The following is a 13,403-nucleotide window of genomic DNA, read 5'->3' as shown; positions in this document are numbered from 1 at the left end:
TATCACATCTATTTTAATCAAGTTCTCAGTTCTCTGTTACGTTATCACATCTAATGTTCTTTTTTTATTTGTTCTTTAGGACTGAAAGACGGTTTTTAAAAAATCCACTAATCACAAAAACATTAGATGTGATACACACGTATCCTTATTATTAATGAAACAACACACTGTATCCAAGTCTGCTCAGCACCTCAAATGAGGTTTGTGTCCTCAGCACCTCAAATGAGGAATTGTGTGTGTTTTTACCTTGCTATTGTTCTTCCAACGATATTAACTGCTCTTTCGATATGTTTTCTCCATATTCCTTCACAGCTGATTTGATCCAAAGAACTTCCTGTTGCAACAAGACAAATAAGAGTCTAAGAATTTGTTCTCACCAACTTATCATTGTACCATAAAACTTTCACACGCTACCTACATAGACTGAAGACTTAAACATGTATTCACGATATAGACATTTCCACCTTCATGATTGCTATAGCAAAAATAAAACAGTAGAAAAACAAAGATATCATGCCGGAAGATTTTTTGAAAACAACAATAAACACAAGAAGCTTGTTTTAGGAAAAATTAATACAGACCAACGAGGAAATCAAAGCTTAAAAATACCCAGTAAACATATAACAATCAGAAGAAAATTACAGATAGACAAAGGCGTCAAGACAAATAAACCCAAAAAGATGGAAGCCCCAAGACCGCATTAGCCACACCTTTGTACTCTGCTTTCAGTACTAGAACGAGACACAGTGGGTTGCCGTTTAGACGACCAAGAAATAAGATTATCCCCAAGAAATATACAAAACCCCGATGTAGAACGTCGTGTAGATGGGCAACATGCCCAGTTGGCGTCGGAATAGACGGTGAGTGAGTTGTCGGAGTTCGGTGAAACATAAGCAGCATTAGAATAAACAGTGACTGTAGTCGGGGAATTCTTGTAGAAATGGAGCCCATGATCGAGAGTGCCCTGAAGATACCGAAGAATACGCTTCAACGCATTGAAATGCGACTCCCGGGGATCATGCATGAAGAGACATACTTGTTGAACGGCAAAAGAGATATTTGGTCTTGTGAAAGTCAAGTACTGCAATGCTCCAGCCAGGTTACGGTATAACGTCGAATCATCAACGGGAGGCCCATCGTCTTCAGCTAACTTACTGTGCGTATCGACTGGAGTAAGACATGGTTTGTAATTGCTCATGCCGGCGCGAGCAATGATATCGGTGGCATAGTTGCGTTGATGAAGAAAGAGGTCAGTGCTACTACGGGTGAAAGTAATGCCGAGAAAGTGATGTAGTTGGCCAAGGTCCGTCATTTCGAACTCCTTGCTTAGAGATTGAATGATCATATCAAGGAGAGACGTGGAGGACGCGGTGAGAGCAATGTCATCCACGTACAAGAGTAGATAAGCAAGATCAGGCCCATGATCATAGACAAACAAAGAAGCGTCGGAGAGACTCTGTTTGAATCCAATGCTCTTTGAATAGTTGGCAAACCTGGTGTTCCAAGCTTTAGGCGCCTGCTTGAGACTGTATAGTGACCTGCGCAATAAACAAACATGATCGGGTTTCTCGGGATCCACATAGCCGGCCGGTTGATACATGTAGACGACCTCGTCAAGGTCGCCATTGAGAAATGCGTTCTTGATGTCGAGTTGGCGAAGCGGCCAATCTCTAGTGACAGCTAGATGAAGAACTGATTGAATAGTTGCAGGCTTCACAAATGGGCTAAAAGTTTCATCACAGTCGAAGCCAAGCTCTTGAGATTTGCCATTAGCCACAAGTCGAGCTTTATAACGCGCTAAGCTCCCATCTGCATGCTACTTATGTTTGAACAACCATAAAGAACGGATCACATTAACGTTAGGAGGACGCGGAACAAGGTTCCAAGTGCCACTCTTAATTTGAGCATTGTATTCCTCATCCATAGCATTATTCCAAAATGGATCTTTTGCGGCCTGAACATGAGACAAGGGAATGGGAGAAACAGCATTAACAATAAGACAAAGCCGAATTTGAGGCTTATATATGCCATTTTTGCTGCGAGTGGTCATGGGATGAGTAACTTGCGAAGGAGGCAAGACAGGAAGAACAGGCGGAGGACCAAGAGTTGTGTTTGAAGAAATATGAGGAATAGGCGGTATGATGGGAGATAGATGAGACGGAACTGTGTTTATGGGAGGAGTTGGAATGTTTGGCTTTGTGGAAAACGGGAAGATCGTTTCATAAAAAACAACATGGCGAGATAAAATGATCTTATGTGTGGAGAGATCAAGACACTTGTAGTCACGATGATTAGAGGGAAAGCCAAGAAATATGCAAGTTGTGGACCTAGGAGCAAGTTTGTGAGGAGAAGTGGGTAAAAGATTAGGATAAAATAAACAACCAAAGACTCTAAGATGAGAATAAGATACCGGTTTTCGAAACAGTTTAGTGTAGGGAATCTCATGACCAATAGTGGAGGATGGAGCGATGTTCAGCAGATACACCGCCGTGTGAAGAGTCTCGACCCAATAGGAGTAGGGTAAGCTTGCTTGAGCTAAGAGTGTGCGAACAGTGTTGTTGATGGTCCGTAGCATCCGTTCAGCTTTCCCGTTTTGTTGAGATGTATGGGGACAGGAGAACCGGATCGTTGTACCCTCCGACGCCAAGTGATTAAGGTGCATGTTGTTGTTGAATTCTCCCCCATTGTCACATTGAAGAGACTTGATGTTGCATCGGAATTGAGTCTTCACATAATTTGAAAAATGAAGATATCTGCTGAACATATCCCTCTTGTGTTTGAGTGGATAAATCCAGACAAACTGAGAAAAATGGTCAAGAAACAATAGGTTATATTTTATTCCACTTAAACTGAGAATAGGAGAGGTCTAAATATCAGAATGAATAATATCAAAATGTTGCGAGACAATTGTTTGAGAAGACATAAAAGGAAGTCTTGTGTGTTTGCCAAGTTGACATGCATGACACACATTATTTTGCTGATTAAATAAAATAGAAGAAGAAGAAGAAGCTAAAAGACGATGATTTGTGCTACTGAGGTGACCAAGACGTTGATGCCACACATCACTAGTCGGTGCATACACCGTGAGAGCATGTGGGGAAGCAAGCGACTGGGGAAGAGACACCGAGTAGAGCGGACCTGGGCTATTGCATCGGAGAAGCTTGGTCCGAGTTTGAAGGTCCTTAATAGAAAAACCAAAAGGGTCAAATTCAAGAGAGCAATTGTTGTCGATAGCAAAACGACGGACATAGATCAAATTCTTAACCATGGAAGGACAAACAAGAATATTTTTGAGCTGAAAAGGACGAGAAGAAGAATTGAGAGTACCATGACCAACAGTAGTTACAGGCGCAAGAGATCCATTACCGACTGTAATCATTGGAAGTGTGCTCAAATTATGAGTAGAACTTAGATTACCTTGATTGTTGGTGACATGAGTGGTCGCACCGGTATCCATGACCCAGCCGCCATTGTTGGAGTCCTACAACGTCATAGTGTTGAAAGCATGTGCAAGAGCAGACGACACATATGCAGATTGATCAGTAATGTGAGCTGGTGGGGCTTGAACAAGATGAGCAATAGCTTGGGGAGGTTGAGGATGTGAACCAAGGATGCCCAATGCAGCGTGTGAGGGATGTGCCGGGAAGTGTTGTGGAGGTCGAACAAAGTGCTGGAAAGGATTCGCGACGTAGTACGGAGGTGGTGTCGGCCCGTAAGAATAAGGATATGGAGCTTGAGGAGCGCCATAATTCCAATTGTTCGAGGACGGGGGCCAATAGGTGTTGTGAGAACGACCACGACCACCACGGTTGTTGCATCCGCCACGACCGCGGCCACAACCACCACCCCGATAGAGAGATCCCGATTGTTGTTGATGACGAGGGTGATGGTCCGATGACGTGAAGAGCACGTCAGGTGAGGATGGATGATGGGACATGGTAGGGGTGACACGAGTGTGCTTTGAGAGATGTTCCTCTTCCATAATGAGCATCGAACGAGCAACCGAGAACGTTGGAAAATGTTCACGATGTTTGATCACATTGATGATGCTGTCGAACTTATCCGTCAAGCCGTTGAGAAGATGGAGCACAAGTCCACGATCTGTCACCGGGGAGTCGATATTCGCAAGAAGATCAGAGAGGTTCTTCAATTTCTTGCAATATTCGTGAACACTCTGGTCTCCAATCGTGATTGTGCGCAGCTCGTTTTCCAACTGGAGAGCTCGAGCTTCTTTGTTGTCACGAAAGAGAGCCTCGATGGTAAGCCACAAGTCACGAGCAGAGTACTTTGCTTTGAGAACCGTGCCAAGAATCGATTCCGAGATGGTACCGTAGATCCACATCTTCACCAGCCCATCACGTTCTTTCCATGCAGTTTCGGTGGTAGATGACGAACGAGAGGAACCGTCGAGATGGCCGAGAACACCGTAACACAGACAGTGAGTCTCGAAGAGCTCACACCACTTGTCATAATTCAGTTTCTCCATGTCAAGCACAATAGGGACGTATGTTCGGATTTGAGAGATGCCAAAAGGCTTATCATTAGAATAAACAGCTGGAGCAGTCATGAAGAAAAGACAAAAGCAAAGCAAGAAGCGAAGAAGAAGAGTAAAAGAAGAAAAGACACAAAGAGGAAGAAGAAGAAAATTAAAGAGAAGAAAAGAGCGGAGTTGGATCAGTTGTGCGGCTAGGGTTTAAGATGAACCTAGTGTTCTGATACCATCTAAGATAATAGGATAATCTCCGTGAGGAGTATCATCACATATATGACCACTATATATATTATGTATAACTAGGATCATGTATCGAGAATATTCTATACAATATAATATAAAAAATGTTGCCATATATCTATTCTATCAATATGTATTTCATAATCAAATTTGAATTATAGAACCATGACTTGATTTTTTTTCATCGTTAGAGAAGGTAGAAATAATGATTATTACGAACCCAATCTGAAAGAAATAACTAACGTCGCAATCCGATAGATAATTTGAATGAGATGGTTGCAATGAAAAACCAGTTGTACCGGCCATGACCACCGAATTTGACAATAGAAAGTTAAATTTATATTTAATTAATAATAGACACGTACACTGTACTTTGATGAATAATGAAACGGCATTAGTCCTTTTTTTTATTTGTTCTTTAAGATTGAAAGACGATTAAAAAAAAAAATCCACTAGAAGTGATACACACTTATCACTAACCTCCAAGTCTGCTCGAAACCTCAATGAGGTTTGTGTCCTCTGTTCATAACTCTAATCTGATGCACACTGTAGCGTAAATCTGAGGTTATGTGTGTGTTTCAGGTGGATAGAGTTAAGGAGCCAAATTAGACAATGGGGATGAAATGATATTATCGGCCATTGCTTCTGATCCAAAAATTTTAAGCGCTGCCAATTTTCTGGCTAATTCGTTATAAGTATAAAAGGTTTTGATCGATCTTGTAATAACCGGTTTGATACTTTTTGATAGTTGGACAGTAAAATTATTTGTCTTTCAATGCCTCCTGATGACTTTTTTCTTTCCCTTATTTACTCATTGTGTAAATATATAGATATACCTGAGAGCAGATGCCAAGACTCCTTTAAACACCAAAGAGAACGGTGTAGTACCTACAAAACGCACACCATTAGGTATTTGTCTTAAGGCGCGATGTTACTTTTAAAAGAGATATCTGCTTCTTACCTTGCTTCGGTTCGACCATAGTTGATGTGACCCAATAGTGGTCCAGCAAGACCCCACTGTGAGCATCAACATTTGGTGACGGGTTCTATAACAAGCCATCATAGCATTTGCAAGTATATTCAAATTCGAAATGATCGGCAAAGGAGTTCGCAAGCCTTGTCATACTTTCAACGTAATCCATTACAAGAAACGATCCCCCTGTTATACTAGAAATGATAGAGATACTCCCTTTCCAAGCTCGGTGAGAACAGGGTGGCACAACTTTGTAAAGCTTTGACACCTACAGAGTAGGAAAGATTTGTAAGCCACTCGACGTCTGGACATTGATAGAATTTTGAGAGCACAACAGAATAGAAAGAAAAACAAAAAAAAGTACCAGCTGGAAAAGAGGGTCATCAGGTAAATGCTTCAAGGCGAACTCTCTTTGCCATACATATCTTGGATCAGTTTTGCGCAGAACACCGTGTCCATATCCTGGAACAACCTGCAGACAAATCATGACGAGGTCAACAGAGATATTTAGTAACATTACAACATTAACTAGAAGAAGGGGGGAAAAAAACTCTTATGGCGGTGTTAGTTACTAGAAGCTATGAGACTGGTAGACCAAACTTTGAGGTGATTTTAAATCATTTTCGCAGGCTCAATTTGTTTGAGACTTTCATCAGTCATGTACAGGTACAGGAATTGTATGTTTTTACCTTGCTATTGTTTTAATGTCTTCCAAACATATTAACTGCTCTTTCGATATGTTTTCTCCATATTCCTTCACAGCTGATTTGATCCAAAGAACTTCCTGTTGCAACAAGACATATAAGAGTCTAAGAATTTGTTCTCACCAACTAATCATTGTACCATAAAACTATCACACGCTACCTACATAATAGACAAAAACAACAACAGAAAACTCATGAATAACATGTATTCACGATATAGACATTTCCACCTTCATGATTACTATAGCAAAAATAAAACAGTAGAAAAACAAAGAAGCTTGTTTTAGGAAAAATTAATACAGACCTGTGGATAGTGATGTAAAGCCTCATGAGCTCTTTCATCTTTTCATCACCAAATCCCAATATGTGGGAAAACAAATTTACACTATAATCCAAAGATTTATCTGAGGGGATGGAATCACCATTCTTGTACATCCTGCCGATCATTTCGAATTTGAATATACTTGCAAATGCTATGATGGCTTGCGAACACAAAAATAGAAGTAAAGAGTACACTATCAGTACCGAAAACTCAGAAGCTACAAGAAACATGAAAAAGATTACAAAAATATATATTCTTCACTAACCTCCGATAAACATACGCAGCTACAACAGTAACACGAGCAATCAGGTTGAGACAATCCTCATATATTGGCTCCTAGAACCTGGACAAAAAGATTTTTCGGAGAGACCACGATTGAGCTTCCCTGCAACAAAAAAAAAAAAACAACAGAACACACAAGAAATATAACCCGTTGAGAGAAAGAGACAGAAGTAAACCAAAACGAAGGGAGCCAAGAAATCTTACCTGTTTCCAAGGTGATTTTGTTACCTTCTGCTAGCGCATCTTTTCCTAGAAGCTGCATGCAAAAACAAAATGTGCGGGTCAAATAAATTTATTACAGATAGAATTTATGTGCTAGGACTGGTTTCTTCTATAACTCAAGCCAAGTTTAGATGCCCAGACTATCGTTCAAAACCTTAAAATGTATATCGCTGAGACAAGAGGTCAATAGTCACGATATTGATACTTAATTATACAAGGATAAGTAACAAGTACCTGGACAATTTCATTAAGATCTGCAACACCTCTCTGGCCTTTGTCCTGATGTTGATGAAATCTGGATCGAACTTCTCATAGAAAGATTCCAATGTCTGAAGAATAAGAAAAAAAAAGCAACTTTTTATATACAAGAATCGAGATAGGGAAACCAAGACAGGTAAAAACATAAATAATGCTTATACGAGTCTGCAGCAGTTCTGAAACCAAACACCATCTGGTTAATCTCAATCGAGACTTCGTGGAGCATCTCTCATCTGAATGTGTGTGTACACAGCAAGAACATCTGGGAAACACAGGAAACAGAGGATCAACAATAGCCAATATTAAACAAGAGAACCGATAGGCAAAAAGGTGTATAGAATATAGATGCGAGGTAACATGAAAGTTAAACTCAGAAATCATACGACCCCACACTGTAATCCCGGTGCCTCCTAGTCGATCTGCATCAAAGAGAGACAGAGATGTTTTCACTTGAAACCTGAAACATCCACCAAAAAGGACAAAATCATGTTTGAAAAGTCCCTGATGGCACAGTCCAAAACTCAAAATCCAGTCTATTAATTAAAAAAAGAGATAGCTGACATATACCACAGGGAAAGAGGAGGAAATACATGTCCAGCCTTGTGCATCAGAGGAGACATTTGACATTTGCAGGGATTTTTGACATTTGTATGAGAGACGGCATCCTTCAAGAATCAAGATAAAGACATTAACAGAACAAAGGATCTTGTGGTTGTAATAAAGAAGATGATAAGAAAAAAATGTAGCATATCTGAAGAAAGATTTATCATATCAGTCCCGTTGCCTCTACCATCTGCATCAAAGAGAGATATTTTTGTAAAAAAGACATTGAATACAAAAACTAGTTAAAAAGGGACAAAGTACTCTTGAGTCTTACAGTTGCAAGGGTTTTGACTCTTGTATGAGAAAAGGCTCTCAAGAAGAGGCTTGGTGTGAGTTAAGCATTGCAGCTATGAAACAAGTATTGCCTGAAGGTGTTGAGCCTTTTTCATGAGAGGAAAATATATAAGAACAAACCAAACTTGAAATTTTTTTACCTCTCGCTGGTCTCCGGAGACCAGTGAACAAATTTCTTCATTTTGCCGGTAATATAAACCATCTCCAGTAAAGCTTGTGTAGCTCCATCGAGTCCAGCTGCAAGAATTAAGTATAAGTGAGTTTCCAATTCCACATATTGCATCAAAAAGGGAAACAAGAAGATAAGCATAACAATAACACTCACCAACATCATCCCATTTCACAGATGGCTTCTATCCACTATTGTTGTGTTTATCATCTCTACTAAGTTATCATCATGGATCTTTCCAGATTCTTTCACAGGTTTTGGGCTTGCAGGAAACTGAAACTGAAGATGGAGATGCTACGTTTCTCTACATAAACAAGGATCAAAAAGAGGTTTTTAGTACACAATTAATCCTAATACATAAACATATATCACTTAAAAAACTACCAACAATACAGTCATCTTCCACATTTAGGATCAAAAAATAAGAGAAAGAAGCAAGGCAAATACCTTATTACCGGACACTCCAACACCTAAAATATGAACATCATTAATGCCAGAAACAAGCAAAACAGACATTAATATGGTATTCAGAGGAGCCAACTTACATAGCTACAACCATCCCGGATTAGATCATAATTCATTTGCAAAAAACGAAGAAAGAAGTAAAAACAGTGTTAAGAGGAAGAACAAAACCCCTGCATCTATTAATGTTAAGAGGAAAATCAAAACCCCTGAAGACATAGCAGAGAGGAGAAGCGTGTCCATCAAAGCCATCAATGATCGATAAAAGTATCATCCAAAACCTGAAATAACCTGATGATGCTTTTCTCTTAAAGAACTTTGAATATCTGTAACAAAAGACAGGGTCTTAGGCTAAAAGCAACATTACTTGAAACCTGAAACATCCAATAAAGAAAAACCAAATCATGTTTGCAAAGTCCAAAACTCACAAAGCCAAAATTCAAAATCCACTACTTGATGAAAACAATTAGATAGGTGACATATATTAAGGGGAAAGAGAACAATAACCTGAATAAACAACATGTCCAGCCTTGTGAATCAGAGGAGCTCAAACTTAGCAGACGTAAAGAGACACAATAAAGACATTAATACCAAAATAATTTAAAAGTTCTTCAGGTTTATCAAAGATTCTAATGTACATAAACATATACATTTAGGCGAACAAATGGAAATAAGACTTCCACTTCCATGATCCAAGTTCCTATACGAAGGTAATGGCGTCATGTAGAAAGACAAACGACAATCCTAAGCAGATATGATAAGCATTTAAACCATAGAATATAAAATCAGAAAGAATAAAAGAGAGATAAGGGAGGAGGGAACAATGATCACATCTCCACGTAGTTTACAACCCAAAAACTGGGAAAAAAGAACCATTAAGAACAAACCTATAAAGAAGCCAAAATGACAACCATTAAGATAAGCAGAGAGAATTGGGGAAAGAGACCAGTTAGTAACCTGAGATATAACAAAACAGAGGAACTTGTGGTTGTAACAGAGAAGATGATAATAAAAAGATGTAGCACAGAAGAAACAATGACAATCTCCATCTTCAGCTGCTCTCTTTCCATCTTTAATAACATACCTATAAAGAAGCCACAATGACAACCATTAAGAATAGATGCAGGCATGAGATAAGCAGGGAAAACTAAGGAACGAGAGCAGTTTAGTAACCTGAGACATAACAAAACAGAGGAACTTGGGGTTGTAAGAGAGAAGATGATAATAAAAGGATGTAGCACAGAAGAAACCTTAAAACATGACAGACCAGAAGAAATCTGTCCCGGTGCCTCCACGATTTGCATCAAACAAAGATAAATTTTCGCACAATGCTAAGATTTATCATATCCGTCCTGGTGTCTCCACGATCTGCGTCAATTTTCAGACTTAAGCGGAGCACCTAAGAGACTTGAAAAAATAAGACATTTAACTAGTTGAAAAGAACAAAGTTTAAGAACAAACTCGTCTAGGAAATAATTTGTGGATCATCTCTCTCATATGAATGTGTGTGAACACAGCAAGAACATCTGGGAAACACAAGAAACAAATGACCAACAATAGCCAATATTAGATAAAGGAAGCGATAGGAAAACACATTTATGGATGCAAGGTAACCTGAAAATTAAAACTCTGAAATCATACGCACTCCTACAATGATTTCTCTCCGAACCTCCCACACTGTAATCCGGTTGCCTCTAAGATCTGCATCAAAGAAAGACAGAGATGTGTTTCACTTATATAGAAGGAAAAAGAAAAAATCGGTTGAGAGGAAGAACACTACCTGAAGATTTAGTGCAGAGAAGACAATAACGATCTATCAAAACCATCACCCACCGATCAAAGCATCCTCCAAAATCTAAAATAACATAACAGGTAAATGTCGCATGAAAACATAATAATAAAAAAAAGCTTTTAAGGGATTCAGTTTAGAAACCAAACCATAGAAGAATAACATGAATAGGAGTGACAACTGACAGGGATCAGTTGAAGCCATCACCAATCAATTGTAAGATCCTCCTCCACAAATCTAAACCAACAAGAAAAAAACAACAAGTAATTAGTAACATGTAACTAGAAATTAAAGTGAAAATTCAGAAGCAAATAGAGATACGTTTAGAGAACGCCCGAAGACGTAGCAGCATGGAGAAGAAGGTGATGATCAGATCATAATTCGCTTCCAAAAGACCTGCAAGACGGAAATAAGAGAAAAAGAAGTAATAGATGTGTTAAGAGGAAGAACAAAACCTCTGAAGAGTGAAGACGTAGCACATAGATGAAGCGTGTCCATATCAAAGCCATCATTGATTAATAAAAACATCATCCCAACCTGGAAAAAAAAAAAACAGAACAACAAGTTAGAAACCAAGTCCAAGAAAAGAACAAGCAAGTGAAATTCCAATGATCGATTCAAAAATAAAAAACAGAGACAAGTTTAGGATAATGTCACTACCAACAAAACGAACGAGCAAAGATACTAGAGAGAGGAACAAAACCCCTGAACACGTGAAGACGTAGCACAGAGAAGAAGCATGTCATCAAAGCCAACATTGATTGATAAAAGCATCATCCAAACCTGAAAAAAAAAACAGAACAACAAGTTAGAAACACCAAACCCTGGAAAAGAACAAGTTAAAATCCAATGATCGATTCAAAGAAAACCATCAGAGACTATTTTAGAGTCACCACCAACGAACGAACGAGTGTAAATACCGTACTAGAGAGAGAGGAACAATACCCTTGAAGGCGAAGCAATAAGCGTGTTCATCAAAGCCATCATAATTGATTGGTAAAAGCATGTCATCAAAGCCTGGAACAAAAAACAGAATAACAAATTAGAAACACCAAACCCTAGAAAAGAAGAAGCAAATTAAAATCCAATGATCGATTCAAAGAAAAGCATCAGAGACTAGTTTAGAAGAATTTAACCACCACCAATGAAACGACCGAGCGAAGATATTGTACTAGAGAGAGGAGCAAAACCCTTGAAGACGTAACATAGAGAAGAAGCGTGTCCATATCAAAGCCATCATCATTGATTGATAAAACCTGAAAAGAAGAGAACAACAAGTTAGAAACAAAACCCTAGAAAAAAAACAACAAAGAAGTGAAAATCACAGTGATGGATGTCACCACAAACTTGACGAACGAGCGAAGACGAAGTGATGCAGAGGAGCCAAGAAGAGGAAATAAAAATAATTAAGGAAATTATGAGTGAGAGAGCATTATTTTATGAGATTTTATAGATGAGGTGTAAGCTATTGACGGTCGAGATCTGATCATGCAATTTTTAACGACCAAGATTAAAACTAAAAGTCGGTAGTCAAACAACTTTGACTTTTTTATCCAGCTGGCAAATTTCTTTTTGTTTTCTTTTACGAAGTTTCCTTTTTTACTTTCAAAAAATTTGCTTCTTTTTATTTTTCGTTTTATTTTTCGTTTGGTAAATTTCCAAAGTGACCGTCAGAGAGATTCATGTAAAAAAGTTATTTCCTTTTTTTGGTCCCATCATACCAACTTCTTCATTAGCCCTGGGCATTTTAACCAAATCCTAAACCCGAATCCGAACCCGACCCGAAATAGATAGTTCGGTTCGGATTTAGGTGGTATAAAATACCTGATCGGATTTAGTTTCTTTGAAATTCGGATACTTGATTGAGTTCGGGTATTACCCGATATCCGAAGTAAATCCAAATCAACCCGAAATAAATACAAAAATGCATCTAAGTGGGTTTAAACCCAAAACCTTAGACCATAATTAATGCATCAGAAACCATTTTGCCACCTTAATTATATATATATATATATATATATGTATGTATTCTAAGATTGACTTATTATTTTTCTTTCTCAATCAACATAATCCATAATTGTTTTATTTTTTCCAATACCCATATCAATTTTACTAGAAACATCACAAGCAAATCAAAAAAAAAAAAGTGATACTTTGTGGGGTTTAAAGAGTGAGTGAGGTTGGAAGATAAATATGACTAATATCATATAACTTGCTATAGATATTGTTAGATTTGGTAGAGAATTTGAAAGATTTGATTCTTGAAGTGGTGACCATGGATAAACAAAATTAGGATTTTTGGCTGAAGAAAAGAGAGATGAAGAAAAAAGAGACAAGAAGAGGGAGGTAGAAAATAATTTTTTATTTTTTTTTCACTACAAAAGAAAAAAGTTTTTTTTTTAATGAATTCGGGTATACCCGAAATTACCCGAACCCGAAGCCAAATTATCCAAACCCGATCTGATATTATAAAATACCCGATTAAGTTTTATATCTTTACATCCGAAAACTCGAAGATCCGAACCCAAATCCGATCGGATACCCGAATACCGAAGGCTATTCTTCATGAAAAATAAAATAAAATAAAAATCAA

At 38.3% G+C, this 13,403-nt stretch overlaps 1 protein-coding gene across 38 annotated transcripts; it reads right to left on the bottom strand.

Annotated features, from left to right (window-relative positions):
* LOC104699794 lies at nucleotides 42–12,231 on the bottom strand. 38 transcript variants are annotated; one of them, XM_010415180.2, is made up of 29 exons: nucleotides 12,154–12,221; nucleotides 11,950–12,066; nucleotides 11,756–11,827; nucleotides 11,471–11,593; nucleotides 11,132–11,347; nucleotides 10,960–11,047; nucleotides 10,802–10,876; nucleotides 10,636–10,722; nucleotides 10,483–10,547; nucleotides 10,272–10,389; nucleotides 9,979–10,105; nucleotides 9,672–9,721; nucleotides 9,529–9,573; nucleotides 9,007–9,395; nucleotides 8,716–8,863; nucleotides 8,531–8,627; nucleotides 8,371–8,461; nucleotides 8,061–8,286; nucleotides 7,880–7,950; nucleotides 7,655–7,755; nucleotides 7,470–7,564; nucleotides 7,218–7,269; nucleotides 6,997–7,116; nucleotides 6,714–6,891; nucleotides 6,395–6,489; nucleotides 6,070–6,177; nucleotides 5,694–5,973; nucleotides 711–5,620; nucleotides 42–334 (listed from the first exon to the last, which is right to left on the bottom strand). In XM_010415180.2, exon 28 carries the CDS (start codon nucleotides 4,565–4,567, stop codon nucleotides 3,482–3,484), a length of 1,086 nt encoding a protein of 361 aa, XP_010413482.1. In that variant the 5' UTR covers nucleotides 4,568–5,620; nucleotides 5,694–5,973; nucleotides 6,070–6,177; nucleotides 6,395–6,489; nucleotides 6,714–6,891; nucleotides 6,997–7,116; nucleotides 7,218–7,269; nucleotides 7,470–7,564; nucleotides 7,655–7,755; nucleotides 7,880–7,950; nucleotides 8,061–8,286; nucleotides 8,371–8,461; nucleotides 8,531–8,627; nucleotides 8,716–8,863; nucleotides 9,007–9,395; nucleotides 9,529–9,573; nucleotides 9,672–9,721; nucleotides 9,979–10,105; nucleotides 10,272–10,389; nucleotides 10,483–10,547; nucleotides 10,636–10,722; nucleotides 10,802–10,876; nucleotides 10,960–11,047; nucleotides 11,132–11,347; nucleotides 11,471–11,593; nucleotides 11,756–11,827; nucleotides 11,950–12,066; nucleotides 12,154–12,221; the 3' UTR covers nucleotides 42–334; nucleotides 711–3,481. The 38 variants fall into 38 exon arrangements, 35 of the variants coding, with proteins under 35 accessions (XP_010413482.1, XP_010413485.1, XP_019082892.1 ...); XM_010415183.2 differs by having other exon boundaries at nucleotides 9,007–9,347; XR_002032624.1 differs by having other exon boundaries at nucleotides 5,213–5,278; nucleotides 5,569–5,620; nucleotides 9,529–10,105.

This window comes from Camelina sativa, chromosome 7 (assembly GCF_000633955.1).
Source record: "Camelina sativa cultivar DH55 chromosome 7, Cs, whole genome shotgun sequence".
Classification (NCBI taxonomy): Eukaryota; Viridiplantae; Streptophyta; class Magnoliopsida; order Brassicales; family Brassicaceae; genus Camelina; species Camelina sativa.
The sequence above is the reverse complement of the archived record's forward strand: the minus strand, read 5'-3'. Positions and strand labels throughout refer to the sequence as shown.

Coding starts and splice junctions, on each gene's coding strand:
- LOC104699794 (XM_010415156.2), bottom strand. CDS start 4,567: ATGACTGCTCCAGCTGTTTATTCTAATGATAAGCCTTTTGGCATCTCT.